Below are 19,600 nucleotides of genomic sequence, written 5' to 3'. Positions count from 1 at the left end.
AGTCATCCAACTTGGCTTGCATAAACTGTAATTTTTAATTTAGCGGAGAAACTATTCCCACAGATTTTTAAATCTAATAGTAATTGACTTCTTACTTTTTTTATAGCATAACAACATTTATAAAAATAAGCATGTTCCTCATTCCAATAATTTCTTTCCCTTTTATAGGTTTTCAACCATTGGAATTAGCACCACCAGCTACTGTAAATTTCCTACAATGCATCTGGCAAAGTGTATTTCTGGGACACTAAAGAAATTGGAATGATGATTCCACTGGATTCCACTCTCTGTCCCTGCTACTGTTATCACCTTTAAGTCAAAACCAGGCAGGAAAAACCAGGGATGAAATTCAGCAGGTTCTGGAGAACCGGTAGTGGAAATTTTGAGTAGTTCGGAGAACCAGCAAATATCACTTCTGGCTGGCCCCAGAGTGGGGTGGGAATGGAGATTTTGCAATATCCTTCCCCCAAGAGTGGGGAGGGAATGGGGATTTTGCAGTATTCTTCCCCTGCCATGCCCACCAAGCCACACCCACAGAACCAATAGTAAAAAAAAATTGATTTCCACCACTGGATGAAACCCACTAGCAAGCACACCCTCAAATGAACATAATCTTGGATAAAACAGTTCTAGATATAGCTATTTTTTTGAGCTTTTAATAACTTGCTTTGAGTATTCATTTCTTGCCATAAAAGGCTGCCCTGAGATTTGGCTATTTTATTTAGTTCCCATTATTATAAATCTCATAAACAAAGAAATTCCTTTCTTGATTGTGCATCATCAGTTCAGTATTGACTCTTAGCAATTGCATAGATGGATTTTATACACGGTGATTTGTCCCTGACTTCGTCCTTCAGGTTTTTCACTGATGTACCTATTGCCACTGAAACTGAATCCATCCACCTTGCTACAAGTTGCCCTCTTCTTTTCTTTCCTTCCACCTTTCCTAGCATTACAAACTCCTTTCTTCTCCCCTTCCCTTTACCATACTCTATCCTACCCTACCCCATCTACCCTAATTATTTTTACTTTTTAAATTGTAAACTGTTCAGAGTTATCAGATATTGGAAGGCCTCTGACTATACAAATCATTCAATAAATATAATTTGGTACATTGAGGTGGTATTCAGCAGGTTCTGACCAGCTCTAGCGAACCGGTAGCGGAAATTTTGAATAGTTTGGAGAACCGGTAAATATCACCTCTGTCTGGCCCCGCCCCCATCTATTCTCTGCCTCCCAAGTCCCAGCTGATTGGGAAGAAATGGGAATTTTGCAATAACCTTCCCCTGGAGTGGGGTGGGAATGGAGATTTTACAGTATCCTTCTCCTGCCACGCCCACCAAGCCATGCCACATCCAAGCCACGCCCACAGAACCGGTAATAATAAAATTTGAATCCCACCACTGGTTTGTCCCTATATTTAAAAGCTTCTAATGAAGAGACTCTTGTGTGATTGTAAGACAAGTACTTACTCCACCTTCATGTATTCCCTGATCATCTCTACTTTAACAAAGTGAGGAGGATAGACTCACATTTTTTTAAAAAAAGAAAAGGTATGTATGCTTTGAGTCTCATGCGTATACCAAGGAACAGAAAATCCTTTTAAGTGTTACCACATTACTTAAAGTTGCATTCCATCTAAGATTTTTCTAGACACCAGCCATCTACAAGAATTAACATACCAAAGAAAAGCAGAATTATGCTTCGCTAAGTCAAAGTGTTAAATTTTGTTTTTAAATCCTGCCTTTATTATTTTTATAAAAAAAAACTCAAGGGGAAAAACATATCTAATATTTCTTTCTCCTCTTATTTCCCCCACAACATCTCCTCTGCAAAATGAGTTGGGCTGAGAGAGAATTACTGGCCCAAAGTTACCCAGCCAGCTTTCATGCGTAAGGGAGGACTAGAACTCCCAAACCCCTGGTTTTTAGCCTTAATGACTAGACCTCCTAATCCAGGCCCTGACCTTATATAAATATAGTCACGATGTCTATATGCTAGCTCTTGATTCTGCAAAGGATCTATATTATCCGTAATAATATGCACCAAAGACAAATTCCTTGTGTGTCCAATCACACTTTTTTTTTTAAATTTGATTTATATGCCGCCCTTCTCCGGAGACTCAGGGCGGTTTACAGTGCGTTAAGCAATAGCCTTCATACTTTTGTATATTTTTATACAAAGTCAGCTTATTGCCCCCACAAACGGGGTCCTCAATTTACCTACCTTAGAAAGGATGGAAGGCTGAGTCAACCTTGAGCCTGGTGTGATTCGAACTTACTTTAATTGCAGACAGCTGGTGTTAAATTACAGTGCTTAGTCTGCTGAGCTATCCAGGCTCCACACTTGGCCAATAAAGAATTCTATTCTATTCTATTCTATTCTATTCTATTCTATTCTATTCTATTCTATTCTATTCTATTCTATTCATAAGTTTCATTTATGTCAGGTACATAGCAGCTATCATTTTGCTAACAGAAATTTTCCTTGATATCAGCAAAGATTCAACTCCCTATAACTTTATGAAAAAAAACCCGTGTTTTGTTTAATTACAAAATTAAATGGAAGCTTGGGAAATCAGAAAGCATGATTTTTATTTCGGAGGACGTCATCACAAAAGCCCTGTAGGTATTCATAGAAAACAGTTTGAATGGGCAGAGTGAGGAGAGTAAATAAGGGGAACACTGCAGTACTTTATTTGAAAATAAGACTTTTTGTCTATCAAAAAAATGAAGGTAATGAGAAGGTTGTCTTTAAATGATAAAATGGCTGTTTTGCAATGGTCACTCCAGTTGTGGAAGTCATATTGTATGGAATTATTGAGTCTGTCATCTGCATCTCCATAACTGTCTGGTTTGGTTCTGCAACCCAACAAGACAGACACTTCAGAGGATAATTAGAACTGCAGAAAAAACAATGGCTGCCAACCTGCCTTCCATTGAGGACCTGTATACTGCATGAGTCAAAAAGAGGGCTGTGAAAATATCTACAGACCCCTCACATCCTGGACATAAATTGTTTCAACTCCTACCCTCAAAACGATGCTATAGAGCACTGCACATCAGGGCTGAGTTCTACTTACCTTTACTACCGGTTCGCAACTGGCTTATTGATTTCAGAGCTGACTAAAGACTAATATGAAATATTGAGTGGCCATTGGGGAAAGAAAATCACTTTTAAAGGCAGATTCTAGTAGAGATAAAATTCCATTTTATGAAGAAATTAAATTGTATTGATGGTTTGAAGAGCAAAAGTATTATGTGTAGAGTTCACTGAAGCTAAGTGACCTGAAATCAATGGAATCCCGACAGCCTAATGATGAAGGATGTCATTATGTCTTAAAACCTAAGAAATTGATTCTGTGATAAACTTCTGTTTATAATATTAATTATAGACCCCCCCCAAATGAAGAATCGTGGATTCATCCGGCATGGGAATAAGAACAAGGAAGATTAGTTTTTGAAAACATCGTGCACTTCAAATGTATAATCTTAGATAACTAACATATGTTTATTTTTCATTTACCAATTGGATCAATGGAATAATTTTATTTAAGTGAAATTAAATAAATTTAAATAAAAAAGAAATCAATAACATTTTGTGTGTAGTCAACATTTGGCAATGTGTTTGAAAACAAGGCTTCATGCTTTATGAAATTTAACATTGACTTCCTTGGAATTATCTCCTTTTCAGCTCTGTATATTAAAGCGATTAAAAAAAACTATGTAGAATAACCCAGTAGCCATTACAGTAGATAGCAGCAAACAAGATCCCCCACATTATTTCTTGTCCCTCTTTCTCTCTCTCTTTCTCTCTCTCTCCTCCCTCTCTTTCTCTCTCTTTCTCTGTCTCTTTCTGTCTCTTTCTTTCTGTCTCTCTCTTTCCCCCTCTCTTTCCCCCTCTCTTTCTGTCTCTTTCTTTCTCTCTCCCCCCTCTCTCTGCTCTCTTCCCCTCTTCCCCTTCTCTTTCCCTCTCTCTTTCTCTCTCTCTCTCCTCTCTCTCTCCCTCTTTTCCCCATTTCCTTCTCTCTCTTTCTCTGTCTCTTTCTTTCTCTCCATCTCTTTCTCTCCCACTTTCTTTCTTTCTCTCTCTCTTTCACACACACACACACACACACACACGAAATTTAAATTGCAAGTGTCTCCTATTTCCTGGATTTTGTAGCCCAAATCTGGTGGTCCTAATTTATTTTTAAATTTTATTTATTTATTTATTTGTCAAGCATGTATAAGATAACAGATATAAGTATAAACATGATAATGAATACAGGAAATAGATACGAAATGGGGACAGTAGGACAGGGACGGTAGGCACACTGGTAGGCAGGGCCAACTGATTGTCGGAGCTACAGGTTCGCGTGAACCAGTCCGAACCAGCTGAATAACACCTCTGCATTTAAGGGTCTAGAACAAAAAAATGTAGTTCTATTCCTTCTTCAACCCTTTATTGAGCACAATCAACCCTTTATTGAAGTAGCCAAATCATAATTGATTTGAACTCGGAAAAATGTTATATATATATATTTAAAAAGCCACCCATCATAATAAAGTTACACTAAGTTCTTAGTGAAAGAGAGAATTTTGCAATAATGAAGAAGCTTTAAAGTGTAATTTCCAACTATGTGCAGAATGCCTGATGATCCATCAAAAGCCATTTAGCGATCTGCATATAGGTTCCAAATTGCTATTACATACTTTCTAGACAAAAGTACTAACAATAAAATGATCCAGAAGACAATTCTGGATTACTGAGACAATTTCAGACAATTTCTTTGTTACTGAGGGTTAAGAAAACAAGATCCCAGCCTATTATATCAGATTTCCTCTTTCTGACTGATCATTGGCCATATCGCTTCAGGCCAAATTTAGCTTTTTTAACAGGACTGATCTTTCAACTTTTGTGAAAAGCTTTACCACCAATGTGGTGGTAAAGCTGTTTTCTGCAGCGGAGTGAAAACACAGATTATTAGCAGCAAGCACTTAATATTTGTTAATTTCATAATTTGCACCTTCTGCTGAAATTGAAGTTCAAGCCTGCTCGTTTCTTTAGGGATATTTAAAGTAATATTGCACAAAATCAGTTGAAGAAGAGCAAAAGAAGTATGCCTTTATCCACTCACCAGCTTTCACCTTTTCTGTAATAATTGGCACAGCCTGGAAAAAATAAAATAACATTGTTATATTTTCATAATTTTGTACCTCCTTTTTTAACACTTTTTTAATAAACGTTTCCTATTGTTTCTAAGATTCTACATGACAATGAGATAACAATGAGATCTTTTTGCAGTTAAGTGCACATAATTTCCTAGAACCCAGCAGATAAGTAATCCATCTTGAACTAAGAGCATAACATCAAATTTAAGAATGAAAAGGTTAAAACATTTATAGGCACTGGTAAAGCACACATTTTAGGAACTATCCAGGGGTGGACTTCAAAAATTTTAGCAGGGGGTTCTCTGCCCGGTTGCTGGGTGGGCATGGCCATGGTGGGCGTGGCCTAGTCAGCCTCCTGCACCACCATGGGGGGGGCGTGTTTTTGCCCTCCCTGGGCTGAAGAGGCTTTTTTTGAGCCTCCAGGAGGGCAAAAACGGCCTCCCCAGGCTCCAGAGGCCCTCTGGAGGCCGGAAACGCATGTACCCTGCACTTATCTGCATCCAAAACGGGCCACTTGGGGACTCCTGGGAGGGGCGGGGCGGGGCCAGCCAGGAATGGGATTTGGTGGTTCTCCGAACTGCACAGAATCTTAGCTAGTGGTTCTCCCGAACCCCTGCGAACCCCCAGTAGCCCACCCCTGGAACTATCTTTAGATTCATCCTTAGATTCTGATTCTAAATTATGTTTAATTGCCATGTTGTTTTTAAAGTTGAAAATTTGCTTCCTCTGCAGCTTCTGATATTTTGACATTTGTTCTCTACTTACTTGACATTTGCTGCTATTTACCTCTCAATAGCTTTGACTGGTATCCCTATTCTACGGACCTTCCAGCTGTATTACATATCTCCCATAAGTCAATTCTACAGGGAATTAGGAGGACTGTAGTCAACATAATGGGAGAATGGAAAGTCAAAAGAAGAAGCTTAGGGCTCTTTTGCATAACAGCTCTAAGCTCTTTCTCCTCTACTGAAAAGGGCTAAAAAAGCCAGTATAAAAAACTGGAATTGCATTTTAATATGTTTTTCAGATTTGGCAAATGCACACTATCAATTAACATATCTTGACTGGTTAACAGGTTAACAGAGTTGGAAGAGGACATCCCTCCACCCAAGCAGGAGACCCTACACCATTTCTGACAAATGGCTGTCCAGTCTCTTCTTGAAAGCTTCCAGTGATGAAGCTTCCACAATTTCTGAAGGCAACTTCTGTTCCATTGCTCCCACTGCCAGAAAATTCCTCCTTATTTCCAGGTTGAATCTCTCCTTGTTCAGTTTCCATCTATTATTTCTTGTCTGACCTTCAGGTGCTTTGGACAATAGCTTGACCCCCTCCTTTCTGTAGCAGTCCTCAAATATTGGAACACTGCTATCATGCCTCCTCTGGACCTTCTCTTCACTAAACTAGCCATGCCCAGGTCCTGCAACCATTCATCATATGTTTTAGCCTCTAGTCCCCTAATCATCCTGATTGCTCTTCTCTGCACTATTTCTAGAGTCTCAACATCTTTTTTATAGTGTGGTGACCAAAACTGGATGCAGCATTCTAGGCATGGTCTTACTAAGGCTTTATAGAGTGGTATTATTACCTCACTTGATCTTGATTGTATCCCTCTGTTAATGCAATTTAGGATTGCATTGGTGAACTGCCATATCTTTAACCCACTCCCCAATGCTTGGAAAGCAAGGACCACTTACTCTCCTTCCATGCATGGATCTTTAAGACCATGTGGTTTCCATCAATATAGCTCTTGTACAAGCTCCCATTATAATCGACACCTGTCTATTCATCTCTCTGGATAGAAAAGAAAACAACCATGGTTTTGCAATATTCCTATTACTTGAAGTGGAAGAGGAATTTCAGAATCCACTTGCTTAAAAAATAGAGTGCCAAGAAGAAAATGAAGTGTAGCAGCTGGGCCACACAGCATCACTATGCAACAGAAATTGGAAAACACTGCTCTTCAGATCAGTGGTGAAATCTAAAATTTGTTACTACCGGTTCTGTGGGCGTGGCTTGGTGTGTGTGTGGGGTAATGTGACTGAGTGGGCGTGGCCAATTTTTTTTTAACTTTTAAATGCTTCTGATGATCAGGCGACTCAGCTGAGTTGCCTGATCGTTAGAGGCATTTAAAAGAAAAAAAGTCTCTGCCGATCAGGCAACTCAGCTTGGATCGTCAGAGGCATTTAAAAGAAAAAAAGTCTCTGCCGATCAGGCAATTCAGCTTGGATCGTCAGAGGCATTTAAAAGAAAAAAAGTCTCTGCCGATCAGGCAACTCAGCTTGGATCGTCAGAGGCATTTAAAAGAAAAAAAGGGGTTTTTTTTCTTTTAAAAGCCTTTGACGATCCCAGCTGAACCGCGCGATCATCAGAGGCTTTTTTTTTTTACTTTTAAAAGCATTTTTTGGCTGAAGAGGTTGTAGAAAAAATGCTTTTAAAAGTAAAAAAAAAAAAGCCTCTGATGATTGTGCAGCTCAGCTGGGCATGGTGTGTGTGTGTGTGTGTGTGTGCAGGGATTTTTGCTACCGGTTCTCCGAACCACCCGCCTCCATCGCTACCAGATCGGGCGATCCAGTCCGAACCGGGAGCATTTCACCCCTGAAGCAACCAATATTACTTATCAAATATACAAAAATATGTGCGCCGTATTCTATTATTATCAGCAGTGTTAGAACCCCCAGACTGTCACATTGCATTTCAGTAGCATATTCCTCTCCTGTTTCATAGCTCATGTGGAAATATCACCTGGAAACTATTACTTGCATTAAAAACCAAACAGCCGAACAGGACTCTGACCACATCATCTTGATCAACTGTCTATATATTTGCCAGTAGTTCCAGCCAACTTCTGAAATTTCGGCAGAATTATTGAAGAAAGATGCTTTCTGGAGTCAGAAATACTATCGCCAAGGTCTGCTTCTCCAAGGAGCATTTGGAGAGATAAAATACTTGAATCCAGTGGTGAAATGCAAAATTTGTTACTACCGGTTCTGTGGGCATGGCTTGGTGGTGGTGGAGTAATATGACTGAGTGGGCATGGCCAACTTTTTTTTTCCCTTTTAAAACCATTTTTTCTACAACCTCTTCAGCTGAAGAGGTTGTAAAAAAAATGCTGACAAGCTCCATACTAGAGGTGGGTTTCAGCAGGTTCTGACCAGTTCTGGAGAACCGGTAGCGGAAATTTTGAGTAGTTTGGAGAACCGATAGTAAAAATTCTGACTGGCCCCACCCCCATCTATTCTCTGCCTCCCAAGTCCCAGCTGATGGGGAGGAAATGGGGATTTTGCAGTATCCTTCCCCTGGAGTGGGGTGGGAATGGAGATTTTATAGTATCCTTCCCCTGCCATGCCCACCAAGCCACACCCACAGAACCGGTAGTAAAAATTTTTGAAACCCACCACTGCTCCATATGATTTAAGGTGGAACACTGACATACTTTGTTAATTCTCAACCCTGTAGGATAGCATGCCTTACTGTTACTTATGAAAAATGGCTACATCTAAAAAAAAAAAAAATCTTTGAATTCACTGTGGACCTTCTCCAGTGCTTTCCATATGTTTTATATTAATTGCATTCCCAGGAAGTGATATAACCTTTTTGGCAAAAGAGCAATTAAGTGGGATTTTCCTGAACAGCCAGATGGATCTAATACAGCTTCAGATTATTCCTAACTCCTTAAACATGATGAAACAAAAGAACAATTCTAATACCTTCCATATGATTGAACAATAAATACACTTTCAGTTTTTTCCTGTTTCATATTGTCATAGTGTGTGATTAGAAAAATAAAATTAAATTACTAGTTATGTCATTCTCGCACACTTTGTTTTCTAATAAAATTCACTACCATACTACAACTAATAAAGCTGCCTACAGTTTAAAAATAATAATTTGCCTGTGTAATAATCATTTAACAGAGATACAGTTTTTTTGAGTCAAGGATCACAATCAGTGGTGGGTTTCAATTTTTTTTACTACCGGTTCTGTGGGTGTGGCTTGGTGGGCGTGGCATGGTTTGGTGGGCGTGGCTTGATGGACGTGGCAGGGGAAGGATACTGTAAAATCTCCATTCCCACCCCACTCCAAGGGAAGGATACTATAAAATCTCTATTCCCTCCCCAATCCAGGGGAAGGTTACTGCAAAATCCCCATTTCCTCCCGATCAGCTGGGACTTGGGAGGCAGAGAATAGATGGGGGTGGGGCCAGTCAGAATTTTTACTACCGGTTCCCCGAACTACCCAAAATTTCCACCCACCGGTTCTCCAGAACTGGTGGGAACCTGCTGAAACCCACCTCTGATCACAATATAAGGTCACCTAATACTTTAACAAAAAAGAACACATTCAAAGGAATGGGCAATTTGGACAGTAGCATTCCAATATCTCAGGGGTTGCCACAAAGAAGAGGGAGTCAAGCTATTCTCCAAAGCACCTGAGGGCAGGACAAGAAATAATGGATGGAAACTAATCAAGGAGAGAAGCAACTAAGAACTATGGATAAACTTCCTAACAGTGAGAACAGTTAACCAGTGGAACAGCTTGCCTTTAGAAGTTGTGGATGCTCCATCAACTGGAGGTTTTAAGAAGAGACTGGACAGCCGCTTGTCTGGAATTATATAGGACAGTGATGGTTAACCTTTTCGGCACTGACTGCTGAAACCGGGGCAGAGAGGGCTCTGAGTGCCACCTCTGGTGGCATGCCATAGGTTCACCATCATAGATATAGGGACTCCTGCGGGAGCAGGGGTTGGACTAGAACAGGGGTCAGCAACCTGTGGCTCTGGAGCCGCATGTGGCTCTTTGTGCCCTCAGCTGTGGCTCCCTGTCAAGTGAGCCCACCACTGGCTGGCTCTGCCCCTTGCCCTCCCCTTCCAATCACTCCTCCCCTGGCCTGAGAAGGTAAGGGCGATGGCGGGGGATGGAGAAGCAGCCAGGGCAGAGACAGAGAGATACAGAGAGAGGGGGAGAAAGAGACACATCGAGAGATACAGGGAGAGAGGGAGGGAGGGAGGGAGGGAGGGGGGAGAGAGAGAGATGTCAAAAGGATTTTGTGGATCCCGGTGTTTTTTAATAACTGGTTCTCTGCCCTAATGATCGGCTGGGTAGGCATGGCTGGGGGGGGTCATGTGACTGGTGGAAGTGAGTGACATCGAGTTGGCCACGCCCACCCAGGTTTTGTGGCTCCTGGTGTTTTCTTTTCTGTGGGAAAGGGGTCCAAATGGCTCTTTGAGTGTTTAAGGTTGCAGACCCCTGGACTAGAAGATCTCTAAGGTCCTTTTCAACTTTGTTATTCTGTTCTGCTATTCTGTTAGTATATACTGTAGCAGGGATAAAATCCAGCAGGTTCTGACAGATTCTGGAGAACTGGTAGTGGAAATTTTGAGCAGTTCAGAGAACCGGTAATGGAAACTTTGAGTACTTCGGAGAACCGGCAAATACCACCTCTGGCTGGTCCCAGAGTGGGGTAGGAATGGAGATTTTGCAATATCCTCCCCCCAGGAGTGGGGAGGGAATGGGGATTTTGCAGTATAATTTACCTGGAGTAGGGTGGGAGTGGAGATTTTGCAGTATTCTTCCCCTGCCACGCCCACCAAGCCAGACCATGCCCATAGAACCGGTAGTAAAAAAATTTGGATTTCACCACTGATATATTGATAACATAATCAAGATCCCTATCTGAGTTTTGTATAACCAGTTTTGACTGGATCTTTCTCTATGCTGTTGCTGTGCAAATTAAGCTCAAGGGACACTAATGTTACTTTTATATCTCTAATTTACCAAAGCATATTGTACACATTTGTCTAGTGGTATGCAAATAAATATGGGCAGAGTTTTTGAAGTCACTGAGATATCCTTCCATTTTAAAAAACTTCTTGCAAGTTTTTGAATTGCTAGTATATATGCGCTCATAAACCAAATTTATGCAGCAGTAGCTTGAAAAATAAACCCTAAATCAGCAGCCTAGCCTTTGGAAACTCGCTGAGCTTTTACTGGAAAGGAAGAGAAAATAACTTTTTTATTTCACTTAAAGTCCCTTCAGCTACCTTTGGTGCCTCTTCTACCTTTATTCCTACAATTTCTTCAATCTCCTTAAACACCATCTTCCACAATTTTTGCACAAATTTACAATCCCACCACATATGTAAATACGTTCCTTTTTCCCCACAACCTCTCCAACAGTTATCTGAATAGTTCTGATTCATATTGCTTAATCTAACCGGAGTTAAGTACCACCTCCATACCGTTTTATAATAATTCTCTTTTATTCTTACTGGCATATTTCTCAACACTCTTTGTTGCCAAATTCTTTCCCAACTCTGTTGCCCTATTTGTATCTTCAAATCAGTTTCCCATACCATCTTTCCTGAATTTTCCCTCTCCTCTTCCTCCAACAATATTTTATAAATTCCACTCATTAAGCCTTTTATCCCTTTATTTTCTTCCTTTACACTTTCATTTTTTTCAATTAATTCCTCGAACCTTGTTAACTCTCTACACTCTCCATTTTCTCTTATCCAGTTTTTAGTCCATTGTTCCACTTGGCTGTAATTTAACCAAGACAACCGTTTTCCTCCTAGAACCTCTTCCAATTCCCCACGTGTCCTCATTCCTCCTAACCATTCCCTTAGTTTCATTTTATTTTTCTCTTTTTATTCACTTTATTCTTCAAATTCCCTGGGAACTTTTCCAAGATTACTACCGGTGATAATGGAGAGTTCTTCAGAAGCAGCCTCCCTTTATATTTACTCCAAATTTCCCAATGAAACTATCACTATTGGAAGATATAAAGTGTAAAAAAGAGACTAAAGACTTGATAACAAATTTGTTGACTGCAGCAAGGTTAATGATTTCTAGGAACTGGAAGACATGAGGTGATTATTGTTTGGAAGAATGGTATAAGGAAGTATGGGATATTGCCATAAATGATAAACTGACTTGTAATATTAAAGTAAGGAGGGTCATAATGAAAGTAAATGAATTCAATGGAATCTGGAAACAGTTCCTAACATATAAGAAGAAATTTTTAAATGTTTTAATTGGTTTGTGATTTTTAATTTTTGGGCCAAATTTATATATATTTTAATTGTTTTTAATATTTGTATTTCATGTTCTTAATTTTGGCTGTACACCGCCCTGAGTCCTCAGGGAGAAGGGCGGTATATAAATTGGAAATAAAAATAAAAATAAATAAATATGTGTTTTCGGGAGGAAGGGGGATACTACCACCAGAAGAAGCTTTAAGATTTTGGAAGCAGGAATGATCCCGAGGGGTGGGGGAGCATTTGTTGATTGTTTGTATTGTGTATATTGTTATATATTATATATTATGATTTATGTATGTTAATAAAAAAAATTAATAATAAAAAAAGTCCCTTCAGCTGGGATATTGGAGTGTTCCGTGAATGATGGACTATTAGCTACAAGGATGCACGAAGAGTGAAAACAGCTTGGATCAATCCAACTTTTTAGCTTGGAATCAACAGGATGGCATGCACTTGTCTGGATGTATTTCAATTTTTTTTTCAAAACATTAAGTGGCTGCCTTGAAGGAGGACCTGGGAAGCCATTAAGATATTTTTTTCCTCTAGGGACCCATGCACAGAATGTTACACCAGCTGAAGTCCAGCAGCCAGGAAGTGGAGTGTAGCAAGAGTTCCCACCACTGGGAAAACAGACCATATAGCTCTGCATATTTTCATCATTACAAAGAGAAAAATTTGTTGTTGTAATTGTGGATGTATCACAGCTGAATCAGAAAATATTCTGCTCTATTGCTGAACGTAGACAGTAGTCGGTTTTGAAATTCATCCTGGAGAAATGCAGAATTCCCAGGTAAAAATGCTTTTTAGAATAAGTAGAACAGCCACACAATTCCCAAGGTATCTTCATTTAATGGTAGTTTGCATTTGAATCTGTCAAAATCCTTTGCTCTTCTCCTGAAACCAAGATAATCTCCACCTTTTAGAACAGAGGTGGGAAACAATGGCCCCTTTATGATTTGTGGACTTCAACTCCCAGAATTCCTGAGCCAGCATGCAAATAGACCAGATCCTGGAATATTTGCAACATCCATACATTCCATATTGATATGGTATGATATGAACACCTAAGGAGCCGTATCAATTGAGCGACCAACCGACAATGGCATGGGCCATCTCTCCACTTGGTGACCTTCACACATGACCAGTTATATGACATGTCACATGGTATGACGAGCTGGTCACATGACCCACTGACCACATGAGAGCAATAAAAGCAGAGAAGAACTGAAACAATTCTCAAATACAGCTCATCTGCACTGCATATCGGATATGAATACAATTGAGTGAGTCCAGAAATATTTCACAAGAAGAGTCCTCCACTCCTCTGCTCACAACAGAATACCTTATGCCACCAGGCTTGAAACTTTGGCCGTAGACAACTTAGAACTACGCCACCTTCGGTCTGACCTAAGCATAGTACACACAATTATCTGCTACAACGTCCTACCTGCCAATGACTACTTCAGCTTCAACCACAACAATACACAAGCACACAATAGATACAAATTTAAGGTAAACCGCTCCAAACTCGATTGCAGAAAATACGACTTCAGCAACAGAGTGATCAATGCCTGGAATGCACTACCTGACTCTGTGGTCTCTTCCCCAAACCCCCAAAACTTTAACCTTAGACTATCTACTGTTGACCTCACCCCATTCCTAAGAGGTCTGTAAGGGGCGTGCATAAGCACACCAACTTGCCTACCGTCCCTATCCTAATGTTCCCATTTATCCGTATCCATTTCCTGTATGCATAATCATGTTTATACTTATATCTGTTACCTTATACATGTCTGACAAATAAAACAAACAAACAAACAAACAAAATACTTCAACTAACAGAGGATCCTCACAAAAAGATCCCATCTTCTCACAGATTCATCCCATTTGTCAGAGGCACCATACTGTCATCTTCATTGTGATTGTTGCTACTGGAATTCCAGGGGGAGGTCAAAGTTAAAAACAAAAAACCCATCCAAGATTGCCTCCCGCACCCCACCATTTCCTGGTTAGATTTCCATAGGAACGAAATGATCCCAGAGAGTCTTGTTTTTGCATTCTCACTGCTGATGTCCTCAATCTTCTTTTCTTTCTGAACATTTTCTTTGTAAGCTTTGCTTTCAGAGGTCACCCACAATTGTCAGTAGAGAGGCTAAGATTCAATAGCCAGAGATATACCTCAGAGATGATCTGTGGGCCAGGGGTTTCACCCTGTAGATTTATAGATTTTCCTTCCTCCACAGAGAATTCCTAACAGCAAAAACAAAGCTAACTGTGTATCTTTGAAGATCAACCAGCTGTATAACCTCAGGATTTTTAAAAGGGTATTTAATTAACCATCTAAAGCTTTAGTTAATTCTTGACTAAATCTAACATTTTAATTAACTAAAACATTTAGCCTAATTAAAGCCACCTTTCCAGGGCTTTGAACTGTTTATGTGACAGGCAGAAAGTATGCAGGCCCAGGCTTTATGGCAAGACATCATTATTGTGCTAAATAAAAGCTTTGCCTGCTAAGGAGTAGTTTACGAAGTCTCATCCAAAGACGTAGTCTTAGTTGTAGAGGAAAGACAGTTCCCTATTTAGCTGCTTGTAAAACAGGACCATTAAGTGGCTTTCTATACTCAAACGCTAAATAAAACTGACAAAACATGATAATAAAAACAAGAACAAAACACATTGTAAAACAAAAGTACGGAGCACAAAAGACAACCTTAAAATAGAAAGATGAACAATAGAACTATATTTGCAACAGAACTATTAAGTTGCAGCAGAAGCCTTCAGAAAAAGGATGCCCAAGTACAGCTGGAATATATGATGCCACTGACAGCACCTCTTAGAGACCAAAACAAAGCCCTTTCCAAGTAATCTTAAGCAATAACAGAGAAAGGTAGAAGCCTTCTTCCAAAGAACTATAGGTCTGATAGTTTAGAACTCCCAAAATTTAAATTAATACTTTGAGTTATGCCTGTGACTACACGGCTAAACATGCGATTATTTGGAAACAGGGATTATACTTTTATTATTATTTTTATTAGAATGACAAAAACAAAGGTTATGACATATCTACTGTTCCTTTTGTGCATGTATGCAGCTTCAGAATGCATGCATCACAGGAACAGAGCTTGGATCACAATGCCATAGCACTCATTTTGTTATTTACTCCATTCCACAGACTCCCATGGTCACAGGTGGGAAACTATGGCCCCTTTATGACCTGTGGACTTCAACTCCTAAAATTCCTGAGCCAGCCTCCTCAGGAATTCTGGGAGTTGAGGTCCACAGGTAAAGGAGCCATAGTTGCCCATCCCTGTCCATGAGAATCTCAAGCTGCTAAGGGTCAGAAACCTAGATTGCATCCTCCTGGGTCTGAGATGGGGTGGGTTCTACTTACCTTTACTACCGGTTCGCAACAGGATCGCATGCACTGGCTTCGCTCACTCGCGCACCTTGCTTCTGCACATGTGCAGAAGCTTCTGCACATGTGCAAATTGCCGATGATGACATCCGGGGTGGTAGGCGGAGCCTCCTGCCGGTTTTACTACTGGTTCTTGTGAACCGATCTGAACTGGGGCAACCCACCACTGGTCTGAGATCTTTAGTATTTCCTCAGCCCTTATGTAAGGGCACAACCAAGTAACCATCTTAAAGTATAATTCCCCCCCCCAGAAGAGAAGTAGGATGGCATTAAATTTGGGGCTCCAAGAGCTATGCTATCTTCTAAGACAGGTACATGGTGTTGTCTAGATAGTTTTAATGTGGGACAAATTATGGAAAAAGATTTTTTGAATCCTCTTGGTTTGTATGTGGCTCTCACCAAGAGAGGATCTGTGGGGAAATCCTCCACCATCAATCATTCTGCTTAATTAATTAATGATGAAGCAGAACTGGATGAATTTGGGTTGCTCCTCTGAAGGTGAATTTGTCAAATTGCCCAATTATCAGGTTGCTATACTGAGGTGACTTCTGCATCATCTTCTGGCCTTTGTAGCTATTCTATCACCTGTCATCTGGGTGTGGGATGAAAGAGAAGGATGGTAGCACGTGGAAGTACCTGTGGTGCAGGTAAAAACAAGTCTCCCCATTCCCAGTAACACAAACAAAAACTATCACCATATAAAAGTAGTAGAAAATTTGAACGTATTCCCTCCTAATTTGAAATAATGTCATTTGAGAATGATTATGTTGTCTCTGTTCCGTTATTGCTTATTGGTATTGTTTTTTTTCCTGATGTTACTAAGAACATTTTATTTATATTTTGTTTAAAAATATATACCTGTACTTTTCAGAGTCTAAGACGCACTCCCCCTCCCCCACAAAAGAGGGTGGAAATGTTGGTGCTTCTTATATACCGAATATGGCAATTTTTGACCTCCCGAAACCCCACACCGCGCATCCCGTTTTCTCCAAAAACAAGCCCCTCCTCTCTCTCTCTCTCTTTTTTTTTGCAAAAAATGGGATGCGCAGAGGGTTTGGGAGGCCTGCAGAGTGCTCCTGGCGCCTGGGGATGGCAAAATGTGACATGGGGGGGGGGAGGCCAAAAACAGCCTTGTTTTTTGTGAAAACGGACCCATTTTTCGCAAAAATGGGACGTGCAGAAGGTTTGGGAGGCCTGCAGAGTGCTCCTGGGGGCTGGGGAAGGCAGAAACGTGATACATGGGAGGTTTGGGAGGCCAAAAATAGGCCCATTTCCAGCAAAACCAGGTCCGTTTTCAGCAAAAACAGGCCCATTTTTTGCAAAAATGGGATGTACAGAGGATTTAGGAGGCCTGCAGAGTGCTTCTGGGGGCCAGGGAAGTCAAAAACTGGACGCATGGAGACAAAAACCTTTTTTTTCTTGTTTTCCTCTTTGAAATCTTGGTGCGTCTTATACTCCAGTGCATTTTATAGTCCGAAAAATACAGGTATATATTTGTCAACCTAAGTGAAGTCCTAAGTGAATTGCAATAATATTAAATGAAGTAAGTAAACAGCCTTTCTCTGTAGTACAGGCAACATTGTCTCAAGTGAACACTAGTCTTGTTTTGAAACATAGGTCCAATACTCTTCTAAAAGAGCACCAAACCTGCATCTCTCTCTGTACAGACATGGATGTGGGCTTGATATATGAGTTGGAGAGCACCAATTAAGCACTGCCTAGGCAGATGGCTCTGTGGAAGCTAGGACTCTGGTCTTTTCTGTAGCCTAAGCCAAATTGTTATGGATGGTAATGTTTATTTATTTATTTATTTTATTTTATTTATTGAATTTGTATACCGCCCTACTCCCGAAGGATTCAGGGCGGTGAACAGCCAGATAAAATACATATAATACAAATGTTAAAAAAGCATTAAAATACAATTAAATAATTGGCCCGGAAAACAAAATTTAAAACACCCCAAATTCATAAAACAAATTTAAAATTGAAGAATTTAAAATTTTTTAAAAGTTTAAAAGAGAGGTTAGGCCAGGCCGGCCTGCTGAAAAAGAAATATTTTGATGGCACGGTGAAAAGCACGCAGGTCCGGGATCCTCCGTATCTCCGGGGGGAACTTGTTCCAGATGGCGGGTGCCCCCACAGAGAAGACTCTCCCCCTGGGGGCTGCCAGTCGACATTGTTTGGCCGTCGGCACCCTGAGGAGCCCCTCTCTATGGGAGCGTACTGGTCGGTGAGAGGCTACTGGTGGCAGAAGGCAGTCTCGTAAATACCCCAGTCCTAAGCCATGGAGCGCTCTAAAGGTGGTAACCAAAACCTTGAAGCGCACCCGGAAGACCACCGGGAGCCAGTGCAGCTCGCGCAGGAGGGGGGTCACATGGGAGCGCCCCGTCGCTCCCATAACCATCATTTCCCCCCTAGTTTAGCAACTAGAGGGGAAAGAACATGCCCACAGCAATCTAAAATGGCTGACAGGAGCTGGGCAAATCCTTCTCATCAACCACTTTATTAATTAAGTGCGTTAGGTTGTCTCCAAGGCAAAGCTTGTGTCAGGAGAAAAAGGAAAAATCCTCTAAATCTAGAACAGCTAATATCTGTACAGGGTAAAGATATCTCAGCTGTGAGCTGAAGATGAGATAAATGTCACACCACAAAAATATATCATTTAAACCCGAAGGAAAAAAATATTTATGTCATGTTCAGGGCAGCCCGACTGTAAACCCTAATTTAGCTCACAGTGAATACATTACTATTCTGAGTTTACTAGAATATGTATTACAGTGAGTAAGTTTACATTTCTTAAGGGCATGTCCAATCAGTGCATCAAAGATAGTATTTCCTACCATATCCTCCATCTTGAGCATCAAGCAGCAAAGTTGGGCTTATGTCATATGTAAGGAAGGGGTGGGCTTCAAAAATTTTAGCAAGGGGTTCTCTGCCCAGTTGCTGGGTGGGCGTGACCATGGTGGGTGTGGCCTAGTTGGCCTCATGCACCATGGCGGGGGTGCGCATTTTTGCCCTCCCTGGGCTCCAGAGGCTTTCCTCGAGCCTCCGAGAGGGTAAAAACGGCCACCCCAGGCCCCGGAGGCCCTCCGGAGGCCGGAAACGGGCCTTCCTGAACTTCTGGTAGGCCCATTTTTTGCCCTCCTTGAGCCTCCGTGCACGCTCTGCACTTACCTGCATCCAAAATGGGTCGCATGGGACTCCTGGATGGGCGGAGCGGGGCAGGCGGGGCCAGCCAGGAGTGGGATTTGGGGGTTTTCTGAACTGCACAGAATCTTAGCTAGAGGTTCCCTCGAACCACTGCGAACCCCCAACAGCCCATCCCTGATGTAAGGCATACACTGAAATACTATGCATAAGTTATTGATGAGTTATCCTTGCCCCTTTCGACAGTGAACTAATATTAAATTCAAAGCAGATGTAATTCGAGGACATTACAAATTACAAATATATTTTAATAACACGTAACAGCCAGTTCAAATCTCAGGACAGATTTTCATTTGAAAGGAAATGGCAGCGGCCCAAATTATTCCAGTCTTATCTCAACCATAGATGAGCCCTCTTGAGGCTCTATCATAAAAAATGGAAAACTTTACAATAAAATTGTATTTATAGATACGTCTGTTTTAACCGTTGCCAAAGGAAGAAGGAAACATCAGATTTCAATTTTCAGCTCTTAAGAATACCAGCACATTTTTATGTTCCTGTAATTAACTTTGCCAGATTTTAGAACTCTACTGATGTGTTTGGGGTGGCAAAAGGATTTCCAAGAAAAACATTAGTTAAACAAATGACTGGTAGAATAATAATAATAAAAACCCTGCTGTTGTATAAATGAATGAATCTCAATTGAACCTTTATGTTTGATGGGAAGCATTAGCCCCCACAAGGATGGACTGTTTCTAAGAAAAAACATGTTTGATCTTAGCTCTAACACTTTCCGGAACAGTAACTTCGACAAATTCTTTTTCAACAAGCGCTATTTAATA

At 40.7% G+C, this 19,600-nt stretch overlaps 1 protein-coding gene across 3 annotated transcripts in view; it reads right to left on the bottom strand.

The window, feature by feature from the left end:
• Window positions 1-19,600, bottom strand: part of DLC1 (DLC1 Rho GTPase activating protein) — a 334,862-nt gene that overhangs the window by 199,103 nt on the left and 116,159 nt on the right. For all 3 annotated transcript variants that reach the window (XM_087874937.1, XM_087874936.1, XM_034411399.3), the window contains exon 5: window positions 5,120-5,153. In XM_087874937.1, coding sequence (XP_087731063.1) covers window positions 5,120-5,153 — 34 coding nt within the window. The remainder of the gene's footprint in view (window positions 1-5,119; window positions 5,154-19,600) is intronic.

This window comes from Pantherophis guttatus, chromosome 8, assembly GCF_059756535.1.
Source record: "Pantherophis guttatus breed Tessera chromosome 8, ASM5975653v1, whole genome shotgun sequence".
Classification (NCBI taxonomy): Eukaryota; Metazoa; Chordata; class Lepidosauria; order Squamata; family Colubridae; genus Pantherophis; species Pantherophis guttatus.
Note: the sequence above shows the minus strand (reverse complement) of the source record. Positions and strands in the feature narration are given on the sequence as shown.